The sequence below is a fragment of the Vulpes vulpes genome, chromosome 2 (assembly GCF_048418805.1).
Source record: "Vulpes vulpes isolate BD-2025 chromosome 2, VulVul3, whole genome shotgun sequence".
Classification (NCBI taxonomy): Eukaryota; Metazoa; Chordata; class Mammalia; order Carnivora; family Canidae; genus Vulpes; species Vulpes vulpes.
Window position 1 is genome coordinate 12837250 of NC_132781.1, and position 13356 is coordinate 12850605.

The window sequence follows — 13356 nt, forward strand, 5'->3', positions numbered from 1 at the left end:
AGTAAAATCTCTCTGAACACAGCTAGGAGGGGTTGCTGTTTGGGAAATATTTCTTAGGAGTACTGAGTGAGCTGGAGAAAGAATGAGATGCACCTAAAGAAAGAAAGAATCCTGCCCCCTCTGGACTTTGCAGTCAGGAGACGGACAGGGATACACCTTCTGCCTCCTTTTCTGTGTTTAATCAGTTGAACAAATACCAGCTGCTGGGGAATCTTACAGCATCATAGGGGGCTGTGAAAATCAGCCTTCTTGCAAATAACTTTATACTTTTTCAAGTCCATGACAAAGAGAAGGGCAGCATCTCCCTACTATGAAATGCGAAGCTTCAGAATTTGTCCCACACCGTCTTAGAGTGTCAGACAGGGTTCCTCACATGACCAATCTAGTTCTGTCTTTACTAGATTGAACAGAGATGATGGGATCTTGGAAGCTCTTGAATAAATATGCTTCCATTTATCTCTGATTTGTTCTCAGATAGTCTTATAAACTTGGCCATGATTTTTTTTTTTTTTTTTTTGGAAACAAATAACTTTGTTCAGGGCTGGCAAGGGTTCACATAATTAAGATGCTTCTTGTCCTATTTTATTTTCCTTTCAAGCTATGGCGTTGGAGCTAACCAGATCTTTAATTATCACAAGCATTATTTGGTGCTTTAAAACAAAATGCTATAAAAATGTATCTAATAGAGAACAGATCAATGTTTGCCAGAGGTTAGGAGTGGGAGTGGGTAGCATGTGACTATAAAAGGGGTAGAACCAGGGGCTTTTTTGTGATGATGGAACTCTTCTTATCATGACTGTAAATGTGATAAAAATTTTATAGGATTATGCGCATACACACAATGAGTGCATGTGAAAACTGGTGAAATCCATGATTTTTTTAAAAGATTTTATTTATTTATTCATGAGAGACACAGAGAGAGAGAGGCAGAGACACAGGAAGAGGGAGAAGCAGGCTCCATGCAGAGAGCATGATGCGGGACTTGATCCCTTGACTCCAGGATCATGCCCTGAGCCAAAGGCAGATGCTCAACCACGGAGCCACCCAGGCCTTCCAGAAATCCATATGATCTTGTGTCAATATCTGTTTCTGGATTTTGATCATCCACTCTGGCTTTGTATGCTGTTATGATGGGCAGGGGAAGCTGGGTGAAAGGTACCTGGGAACTCTCTGCACTATTTTTACAACTTGTGAGTTTAAAGCTCTTTCAAAATAAAAACTTAGAAAAAAAAATTTTTTTAAATGTGAGATTTTCCTGAATAGATCACCATTCAAAAGGTTATCATAAAGCTAATTAAAACAGTTGCTAGGGATCCCTGGGTGGCGCAGCGGTTTGGCGCCTGCCTTTGGCCCAGGGCGCGATCCTGGAGACCCGGGATCGAATCCCACGTCGGGCTCCCGGTGCATGGAGCCTGCTTCTCCCTCTGCCTGTGTCTCTGCCTCTCTCTCTATCTCTCTGTGACTATCATAAATAAAAAAAAATTAAAAAAAAAAATAAATAAAAATAAAACAGTTGCTATGGGGGTGACTGGGTGGCTCCATCGGTTAAGCATCTGCCTTCGGCTCAGGTCATAATCCCAGGGTCCTGGGATCGAGTTCCCACATCAGGTTCCCTGCTCAGCAGGGAGTCTGCTTCTCCCTTTCCTCTGCCCCTCTCCACTGCTTATGCTCTCTCTCTCTCTCTCTCTCTCAAATACAATCTTAAAAATAAATAAAGCAATCACCATGCCTAATTGAATGGGCAGAGAAACAATATTTGAATGATTTTCCTTGGAAGAGTCAATATGACTACAGGAAAGAGAAAAAATAACGATTTATCCTGGAAACAAACATGTCCATGAGTTCCTAAGTACGTGGTGTAGATAGAGAAGCAGAGGAGCATCTATGGAAGGTTCCATTGCCTCCCACCATTTGCTCCACCACCTATAAAAAGATGACGGGTACCATCATTGCCATGTGGCTTGCAGCTCCCCACTGGACAAGGAGCATTTCCACTTGGGGTCAGGATCCCCCTGTGCCTTGCTTTGACCAGTGGTGAGCAGGGGGTGTGGGGAATGAGGGAGGGAGAGGTGGGAACTAGCCATTCGCAAGAAGCATTAACAGATTTCATTGTTCAGTTCTACCTCTTGCTTTTCTTTACCTGATAATGATGTATTCCAGACAGCGGATGTCCCTTCATCCCTTCGTCCTAGAATAAGCAGGCAGATGTTCCTGCTCTGCAGCCCTGATTTATATAATGAGAGAGAAATAAATGTATGTGGTGATAAGCCACTAAGAAAGGGGGTGTCCTTTGCTGCTAAATTAATCTAACATCTGAAAGGTAGGTAGTTCATTTGATACCTCCAACTTAAAACTATATTCAGTTGACCTTAAAACCTACAAGCTTTTAAAGTTTGAAGTTCTAATCCATTCTTTTGTCCTTCTTCAAATAATGTAAAATGGCAGTAGACTTTGGGCTTTTTCTGGGTCTTTGTGGATTATGTTATTACTCAGAATGTTTGCTGCCCCTTCCTGGGGAGGATTATATACACTTGCCCTGCTGATTCCCAACTTGGCCGTGTGTCTTGCTTTGGCTGACGAAATGTGAGCAGAAACGATGGCATCATTTCCAAGTTGGAAATTTAAGAGCCATTGAGTGGTACTGACATTTGTCCCTTGCCATGAGACTGGCAATATCCCAGATAGGGCCTGCTTTCTCAGCTTGGGTCCCAGAAGAAAGAGTGAGAAATAAATGTTTATTGTGTTGCACCACTGAAAATCAGGAGTGATTTGTTAAAAAGTTCGTGATTTGTTAATGCAGTGTAACTCTGCCTCTCCCAACTGAGACAGGACCAGAGCCACACCTGGAATCTTCGCCAGGAAATAATTTTTGAGATGAAATGAAGAAATTGATAGCCAAGTAGGAGGCACCACATTTTTAAATGAATAATAGGCTTTGTGGTTTGAATATTTGCACATCTTAAACATTTTAATACCAGCACTTCATACTAAACCGTCAAAGATTCTTTTGGAATTGAAAAGCTGTAACTGACAGGACATGACTATATGTCAGGTTTTTGTCCTGAGATGATGGCAGCATATAAAATTGATTACAAGTAGGGAAATGATGGCTACCTTATAACTTTTAATTAAGATTTCCATTTCATTGATGGCCTAGTGGTTCTGAATATCTGCATAGTGAGCTCATACAGACACCTCCTCAGCAGATTGCTAGAGAAGCTATTAACACAGTCCGTTTATCACAGAGCAGTTGTACCCCAGTTCCTTTGACATGGGTAGGCTCTCCCTCTAATGGCATCTCACCATCTGGTTGAAACAGAACCAAACATATTCAGCTGGGATTCAAGGTAATTTGGGTTGCATAGATAATGTATATGAATTCATTCTTTTTAACTTAAAATTTTTCAGGTAGTGTAAAGTCTCCCTGTCATTTCGGAATTTATTGTCACCACACTTTCCCAGATGCATTTTATTTATATATGCATATATAAATAAGTAAATATATACACACATACACACACACATATATATATATATATACAGAGAGAGAGAGAGAGAGAGAGAGAGAGAGAGAAAAGCTGTATTATTGTTCTGTGTCCGGGGGTTGTCTTTGATTCTTTTACATAAATGTCATTTTATGTTCCATTCTGCAGCTCGCTCTTTTCACTAGACGATTTATCTTGGAGATCTGTCCGTGTTGTTACAAAAAGATCTAGTTCATTTAACTGCTACATAGTATTCCATAGTATAAATATGTTATGGTTTATTTAGCCCTTGTCTTGCTGGTAGAGATTTACGCAGAATCTTTTCTTAAAGAGTTTGCCGCTTTTTATTTAATGATTACAGCCTCTTGCAGAACTGGGCAAAGGACCCATAGGAATCCTACCTGCAAAGCCTGGGTTGACAAGTTCAACTGTAGGGATGAATGTTATTTATCAGAATAAAGTAGGATTACATTAAGATAAAAAATTTAACTCACCAGAAATGTAAGTTCTTTGGTTCTTCCTTAGAATAGGCAACATTCAACAAGACCAGTGTAATCAAAAGCCAAGTACATTCCTTACACCCAAATACAGTCAACCAGGCTGATACTACAGCCCGAGAAGGGATGTGAGAGCCTTTCTCAGTACGTGGTATCAAATGTAATAATTATGGTGATATCCAAGTTACATAAAATCACCCTGGTCATATGATCTGGCTTTAGTAATACTCTCGTGGTAACAAAAAAGAATTTAAATAGGAATTTTAAAAGTTACTGAAAAAAAAAAATAAAACTGCTTCCCAAGAAATTTAAGATCACAGAAATGATGCCAGATTTACCCTTGGAGCAATGTTTTTGGTGTCACTTGTATAGTCAGCATGTGGGTGACATTTAGACCTAGGCTTGGCTTAAAGTATGATTCATGAGAACACATCAGATGGTGAAAGTGGAGAATTTTCTTTGGTATTTAGAAGGAGCAGCTTGAAGGAACCACACTGCTCTGGGCGATTCAGGAAGCCACCCTGCAGGCTTTACTATTAAAAACAGAGTCTTTTCCAGAAATTCTTAAAGTCTGAACTGAAACAGCCCTCCATGACAGCTGTTTTGGTGCTCTGTGAGAATCCTGTGGGGCATTTCAGGGCATTCAGAATTGAGTGGAACATTCAAGGCAGGCTGACCTCTAGCCAAAAACCTGCCATTATTTTACTCATCAAATTAAAAGGGCATTTGAAATGAAGTCTGTTCAAATGTAAACATCAAAAGGCACCATTGATTGCCTGCCTCCAGGTGTGTGGGGAGCCTCAACCTCTCTGGAGATTTCACCTTAGACATGGTGGACGCCAACCTTGAAGGCCACCATTTGAAGCTTGCCTCAAGCACACCTTCCAGATGGTTCTAGATAACACAAGAAGGCATCTAGGACATTCAGGGGCTTATCAGTATCAAAATTTTGTGCAGCACAGACCCATGGGTTTATTCTTAGCACAATGCATCATGATGGTGGCTGTGATGATTTTGACAAAAGACTGACAAGTTCTGGTAGAAATGTAGAGCAATGTCTCCAAGGAAAGCTAATTAAGTTGCTGTATTATAAAACCAAGATATGAGGAACAGACCAGCAGATGCTTTCGGTAGAACTTGAAATTTTCGTTTGGTACTTTTTTCTAAGAGGTCTAGATTTAGATTTGTAGGTTAGACTTCATTTGTGCCTGTGAAAATTGGTTTAGTCAGAAATCTCTCTTTCTCCCCCCAACGGTGTCTATGACAGAAACATTGGAGCCGAATGGCTCCCTCTTTCATTATAATATCATGTCAAACTTGTGACATGTGACAGTAGGTTTCATACTCCACTTAATGAGAGGCTGCCAGTGTCTAGAGAAGGAAAAAAAAATTACATGAATTGTGTTAAATAGGGAAGTGTCACTAACTTGGTAACCGTGATGACTTAGAGTATACCAGCCGTTTTTGTTGTTATTGCACTAAATGAGGCCAGACTTTACCATAATTAATATGTGGGGTAGCTTTATCTAGAATTCTCAGGTGAACAATGATAAAAATATGCTTTGTTGAAGATTTAGTGCACACCTATTGAAAGTTCACCATGTGGGAGACCAGTAGTTTTAGAGGAAAATAAGATGGATGTCTGCATCCAGGTGGCTTTGCAATCCTAGAGGATTTTGGTATGTTTCTTTTTTCCTTTCTTACTCCAGCTTCCCAGGAAGCTTGGAGATAAGGTTGATACAAAAACTTCATTTTAACCTTGGTTTTGATTCGGTGGTGAGCTTTAGGGTCAGCTCTTGGACTTTGATGTGTGTCCTTCAGGTGTTTGTCTGTGATATGCATATGTGTGTGATAAATGAGGGAAATGTGAAAGGGAAGTAAAGCCTCAGAAGTAGCAGGATGTGTAAGAGGCATATTAAAGTCAGAGATCACGTGTTTTGGAAGGCCAGATGAAAGAGGAAAATTGTGACTGGTGTTGGAGAGTCTGGAGAGGCTTCCCAAGAGGAGGAAACAGCTTTGTTAATACCATTTTTTGGTGTTTTGGCATATGGGGTCTTGGCATAATATGGTTGGGCCAGGTGGAGGGCACAGCCAGAGCAACACAGGAGAAGCCAGGATTGCACATACCACCTGGAAGCCCATGACTTACACACCTTTCAATGGCTCTGACCCCTGGCTGGCACCATCACTTGGGTGAGCCCTCGATCGGCCTATGCCCTGAAATCATTTGGTTTTGAAAAGTTGGTCGGAAATGTTTGGAAATAGCATGTGGTTTATTTATTAAGAGAAAATATTCTGATTCGACTTTGCAGATAAATCTTTGGACAACTCCTCCCACAACCCTGTCCTGAGATCCAGTGGGTTATGTATATGATAAATAGCAGCAGACACTCCTTTGGTGGTGGTCTGCTTGAATTCATGGTATCGACCCAGCAAATATTACTGTATCCCCCATTCAATAAACAGTATATTTGGTTCATAAGCTGTACACTAAGAATATATGCATTGGAATTACGCATCCAAGATCTGGTGAAACCCTAAAGTCTCTAGTCAATGGCATTGCTGCAGAGTCAGGGTCCTGGTTTTGCTAACGTGCTGTGGCTCTGTGAGATGTTATCACTGGGGAAGGCTGGCTGAAGCATGTATGGGAACAATCCATACTATTTTTACGAATTGTTGTGAGTCTTACATTGCATCAGAATAAAAATTAAATGTTTTCTTTTTTAGAAGCAAGACAGAATCAAGGAGATCATCTAATCTGGTGGTTTTCCAGCTTGTATTTCAGCACTGGCCTCCCTCACCCTCAGCAGCAGCCCACGGGCACCTCCTGACAATGGAAGGGCCCTGGGAAATATACCCCTTTGAAAGTGCTGACTCAATCCTTTCAGATCCCCAGAGGGGGAATCAGAACCCAAAGAAGTAAAGCACACCACTAGTTAGCAGCTATGGATAGGAACAGAGAGAGCCTGGGAGCTTTTTAGGACAGTTGCTTCTGTAAATCATCATAAGTCATAGCTGTTTAGCTAACACTGTGGTTTCCTTTGTCAGACAAGGTGAGATTAATTCGACTGGAAATGAGTGTCTGTGCTCCTGCGTTCCATTTCCATGGAGACAGAGATGAGCTGTCCTCATGGTCAGAGCAGTGCACAGGGCGGGTTGGGTTTGCAGGCTTTTACAGTTTACCACCCAGCGTGGGGCACCTACCTGGAAAGGCCACTGTAGGGCAGAGGACAGGAACTCTGGACCCTAGAAGAAGTCCCCTTCTTCCTTGCCAATTCAGCCTCGCTCCAGCTCCCTGTGAGGTCCAGAGTTGATCAACTTTCCTCTTCCTTCCTTTTCTGACTCAAGTCATTAAAGTACTGTTGGAAAACCTGGAGCATCTTGGTCTTTACTTCCAAAGATAAAGTAATTATAATAATCTTGTATTTGTCTAGGAATTTTGAGGTTGCAAAGCCCTGTCTCATATGTTCCCTAAGATAAGCCCCACCGCCAGCCTATGACATAGGCAAATTGGTTTTATTTCTGCTTTATAAATAAGTGACATGACTTGTCCAAAGTTGTTGAGTTTATATCAGAACTAGAGTCAGACCACAGGTCTCCAGAATTCTGGTAAATGTTCTTTTTGTAGGAGAGGTAGTGATTGTTGTAAAGCACCTGCATGCACTTGTAGATCAACAAACAGGTATTACTATGTTACTATTCTCATTAATATAAGTATGATTCTTGGCCACTCATGATTTTGGAGCATGAAGACTCCAACACTTGGTCATTCTCCAGACTTCTACAGGAGGTGGAAGCAATGGTTTTCTCTCTTCCTACACCTCTAAATGGTTGGGCCCTGAGGGTGCCATATGGAGATCGGATGAGTAAGACTTTGATTTTCCTGAAAAGTGAAGCAGGTTGCCCATGTGCCACATCAATAGAGATCTGTGTGACAACCAACTGGCAGGACAGCCGCCCTAGAGCTAATTGGCACACCCAGGCTCCAGAGGGCTGAGGGTGAGCTGCCATGCTTTATTTATTTAGCGCCAGTTGTTGATGCCTTCTGCAGGGAAAGCTGGTGGTTTCCCTTCCCCTAGCATCCTCTTTGCCCTCCACGTGCTAGGACATGCCCTTTGCTGTCAACATGGGGACTTTTAATTGATACTGACACTGTTCTGTTCCCTCAACATTCTGCCTAACATCTGGGATATTGGAAAAATTGGTGCAGTGCTCTAATGGTGGAAGGCTAAGCCCATACTCTTGAGAACCATACTCATAGCTACTATTCACTAAGGAAAATAATCTCCCAAGGATGGCATTGATTTTTCACACCCTAAGAGACATTTTGAAAGTACACTAATGTCCCAACCCAGTATTGCTAATCATCCACAGACACCTGCACCTAGCACCCAGTAGGCACTTACTAGATACTTGACAAATGACTTTCCAAGGCAGTGGTTCTCAGTCTTCGGTGTGCCTGCCAACATGAGGATCATCTGAAGGGCTTGTTGAAACATGAAGCTTGAGGCCTCATGGGGTTTCTGATTCATTTGGTCTGGGGAGAGGCTACATAATTTCTGACAAGGTACAGGTGATGCTGCTGCGGTGTAGAGAAAACCATGGTCCTGAAGAGATTGACAAAGCTTTTCTGTAAGGGCCAAGTAAGTAATATTTTAGGTTTTGTGGGCTCTGTCATAACCCCTCAACTTTGCCATTGTAGCCACAGCAAATATGTAAATAAGCAAGCGTAGCTGTGTTCCAGTAAAACTTTATTTACAAAACAGGTGGTAGAATTGCTTTAAAAACTTTTGTATTGGGACATCTGGGTGGCTCAGTGGTTGAGAGTCTGCCTTTGGTTCAGGACGTGACCCTGGGGTCCTGGGATCCAGTCCCACATTGGGCTCTCTGCAGGAAGCCTCACCCACTGCCTGTGTCTCTGCCTCTTTCTCTATGTCTCTCATGAATAAATAAAATCTTTTAAAAAAATTGTGTTGGGGTGCCTGGGTGACTCCGTTGGTTAAGTGTCTGCCTTTGGATCAATCCCCACATCAAGGAGGGGTTGGTCCCTGCTCAGTGGGGAGTTGGTTTCTCCTCTCTCTCTGCTTCTCCCCCTCATTTGTGCACACATGTGCTCTCTCTTTCAAATAAATAAAATCTAAAAGAAGAAGTGTTGAAAATATAAAACTTTGTTTAAAAAAATGTTAAGAGCCAAATCTTCATTTTGGATGGATATTTTTTTTAAAACCTCTTGGATGAGAATCTGTTAAAATGCAGATGTTGGTCAAATCCTTTTTTTTTTTTTTCAAATCCTATCTCTACTGTTCACTGGCCACATGACTTTGAAGGTCACTAATGTCTCAGTAGAACAAAGATAATCATACAATGAAAAATCGGGAGAACGCTAACATTTATCAAGTCTGAGTGGCGCTTACGTGTTTAATATTCTTTATACTGTTCTACATGATTGAAATATTCCAGGATTTTTAAATTAATGACTTTAAAAAGTAATTACAGGTGACTCTTGAACAACAGATTTGAACTACTTGGCTGCACATATACATGGATTTTGTACAGTACATTTATTTTCTCTCGTTTTTCTTAACATTTTTCTCTAGCTTCATTATAAAAGTATATATACTACATACAGCATGCAAAATATGTGTTAATTGACTGTTTTATGTTTTGGTAAGGCTTCCAGTCAACAGTAAGCTATCAGTTTTGGGGAGAGTCACAAGTTATACATGGTTTTCAATTGTGGGGGGGGGGGGGGGGTGTTGATGCCCTTAACCCCCGCATTGTCCAGGGTCAACTGTATAATTCATTGGCATATGTGGCTTGGATTGTAGGTTTCAAAGTTAACCAAAAGATGAATCCTCTTATAAAATCAAAATCCCCTTGAAAATTCTCTCAAATCACCAGCACCTGGGTTCTTAGAAAGTCAGAAGCCAAGAGTAGCTTTCTTTGTGTATCTTTGCATGTAAAAAACATTAGAGACTAAAGAAGTCATCAGGCTCACCATGTCTGCAGTGGAGTTTTCGGTCTCATGCCCCTTCCCAAAACCACACTCCCCTCTGTTGTCTTCCTTAATTCAGTAAATGGCAGCTCGGTATTTACAACTGATTGGGCCACAAAGAATGATTCAGGAGGAGGGATTTAATAAGGGGGTGTCCTGATACAGGCTCAAGGATGAAACTGTTTTCTGTTTCAAGTAGGACATAAAGGTCTTTCTGCTCAGCCTCCTTTTGCATATTAGTGAACAGAGGTCTAAGAAGCAGATTGACCACATAAGCATTTAATAAGACTGACTTGTTTTGTCCTCATAACAACCACATAAAATAGGTGCTATTAATTTCCCAGTTTACAGAAGAGGGAGAAAGGATAAGTTATTTGTCCAAGGTCACGCTTCTGGAAGGTGGTAGCCTTAGAATGGAATCCAGGCAGTCTGACTGCAGAGTCCGTGCTCTTTGGTTACTATGCTGTATATAATGTTTATTCCTTTATCTGTAATCTGTCTGTGAATCGAAGAACAAAAATGCTACTTGAGAGAAAGCTGCCTGTGCCTTCAGTAATTTGTATGTTATGCTAGGGAAGGTAATGAAATTGCAGCAGGGGGCTGTGGAAAGTGTGCTTTCAGTGCATTTCCAATTTTCACCCAATTATCCTGGAGTTTGCCCATCCAAATGCATGTGATACTTTGGAAATAGTGCAGAAGCAGGAAAAGGTCTCTGTTGGTTTGGGTGCATATCTGGTCTTAATAGTGTGTTGCTAAAAAACTTGCCCAAAAGTAGATCACCCCAGCTCCACTGAGCTGGATCTGTAGTCACTCAGTTCAGCTTCACAAATATACCCTGATTTTGTATCTACCATGTGCTGCAGCCTGTGCTGGGCACTGGAAATACCATGATACTATGGCGTTTAAAACACTATGCTTTCCCTCAAATATTTTTATGACTATTGGTCCCAAAGTGACAACATTGCTGGAAATTCTGGTGTGTGCAAATTATACCCTGTAAAGAGAGGAAACATGGATATTTATTGTATGGCCCCAAATGGGCAGCCTATTAACACATGATGTGACAAAGTCACCACCACCCTTTGTATTATCCCAGAGAATGGCACACAGTCTCATGCTATTGAACCTTGACATGGCAAGAGGAAGTGGTGGGGCCTGACCTTGGCTTAGTCCAAAAATGTGTTCCTGTCATGACTGGAATGAACAATATGCTTCTTTTCCCCCCAGGACCCCAGAAGCAAGCACAAGTTTAAAATCCACACTTATGGAAGTCCCACCTTCTGTGATCACTGTGGGTCATTGCTGTATGGACTTATCCATCAAGGAATGAAATGTGACAGTAAGTTTTCTTTCCCAGTAGATGGTGAGGTTCTGCAGCCTTTGCCCAGGGTTTACTGAGCACCTCAGTTTCAGTACCTTGTCAACTCTTCAGTAAAAAGAACTCAATCAAATAGAAATCAAAAAAGTATAGGATCGCTCCGCTGTCAAAGTACTAATTTATTAAACTACTTACTTGCCTAATTGTGAACCAAAAACAACAACAACAACAACAAAAAACCCACCCGATTTATAAATGAAGTTAGTGCTGTCACGGTTTTTTGTTTTGTTTTGTTTTGTTTTTTTTGTTTTGTTTTTTTTTGGTGGTAGAAATCTTCAGTCACTGTAAAATGCAGGCTAGTCAAACCCCAAAGCAAATGCCATGTGTTGAAAGAAGAGTCCCCACCTCCAGATTCTACATTTGGTTAGGCTTCAAAATAAGCTAAGCAACCATAGTCATTATCTTCCTGTGTCTCTAATTAGTGGGTGGACTGTGGAAAAATCCAGTAGGCTCTCCTTAAAACTGAAACTACGATGAAAATAAAAACCAGACATCTGAAGTACACTCACCCTGCATGTTCACAGACAGACCAAATTCCTATTAGTCCAGTTAGAGATGAAATCACTGAAGACCATGGACAAGGCATCAGCCCCTCCATTCTCTTTTTTATTCCATATATATCATCATCAAGCACCAAGCTAGGAAGAAAAACAGCTCTGGAAACTCTCTGCTTTGATCATTCCTATGAGCTTCCTCCAGGCCACTTATTTATTTAAATAAAAGTATATGTTTTTAGGACATAAAAAAAGTAATTACTAAACCTGTTTTTCTAGTGGACTAGGAAGTGTTATGGAAATACCAGTATGTTGCCATTCATTGATTACTGCTCTTATGACCAAAAACTTTCTATGTGCATTCTCCATGGAGCAAAGGCAGTATGTATATAAAAATCAAGATTAAATGAACATTACAGAGTAGATGGTTAGCTTCTCAGCACACAGAGGTTCTTCACCTTAGAAAGCTGTCATGTTTAATAGCCTAAACAAAACGTTTGTGATGATCCAGGCCAGCCGTTTTCTATGTTTTGAGAAACCCTTCGGATTCCAAAGACATGATTTCCAGGGCTTCTGCAAGTGTGAATCCTAAGTGCATTTGTAAATACACTTTTAACTGTTTTAAAACCATGGAACAGAAGCAAACTCTGGAATGTGTTACACACTCAAGCTTGACAAGTTGGAGGTGACAGTGGAGACATCATTGCCAGCTTCACTCATTGGGCAGACCACACAATCACGTTTCTCCTGTCACATCCACTTAACCCAAGAGTCTATTAGGTTGTATGTCACTGAATAGTGTTTACCGTTTCTACATACTCTCCCATCATGGATCTATACAACTTTAGCAAAATACAGAAGTAAGTGCATTGTCAGGGCAGAACTGAGACAGCTGGTTTCAAAATTTTGTTTGGATCAGAGGGCTTTATTGGTTATCCATGAATGTCTTTGTAATAAATGGTATAAATTAGAATTTATTAACTAAGTTTTTGCTGATGAAGTTAACACTCATCTGGTTTATATGTTAGGATTCTGCTTAGGATTTTGTTTGAAAAATGGATTCCATTACCAAAAATATTTTGAAAACCACTGACCTGGACCAATGCTTTTTGTTTTGTCTTATTTTGTTTTAAGCTCTCTTCTTCGGAGTTGTAGAGCTTCTGTCTATGCTCCTTCCTCCAGGGAAGCAGATAAGCAGATTTGCACCAGCACCCCAACTTTAACTTCTGCAGAGAAGAAACCTGTCCCTATGCCTTCACACATTGCAGGGTTAGAATATTGTATACAGCTCTGCTTGGTAGGGGAAAGACGTTAGCAACCACTTGTCCAGACCAGCCTCTTAATTCACAGAGCAGGAAATGGAATCAGAGAGAGCTCTTGAGCTTCCCAAGATCTAAAAGCTGCTAATGGTAGAGCCAAGACATGAATACAACCAAGGGCACTTTCGCCTCCCATGCTCCCCCTTTGCAGAGGGGCTGGCATTAATTTCTTTGAAGTTGCAATTCTG

At 41.0% G+C, this 13356-nt stretch overlaps 1 protein-coding gene across 1 annotated transcript in view; it reads left to right on the plus strand.

The window, feature by feature from the left end:
• The window catches only part of PRKCA (protein kinase C alpha), a 390531-nt gene that overhangs the window by 258676 nt on the left and 118499 nt on the right, over window positions 1–13356 (plus strand). Inside the window, exon 4 of the mRNA XM_025999622.2 lies at window positions 11205–11316. Within this exon, the coding sequence (XP_025855407.1) occupies window positions 11205–11316 (112 nt within the window). The remainder of the gene's footprint in view (window positions 1–11204; window positions 11317–13356) is intronic.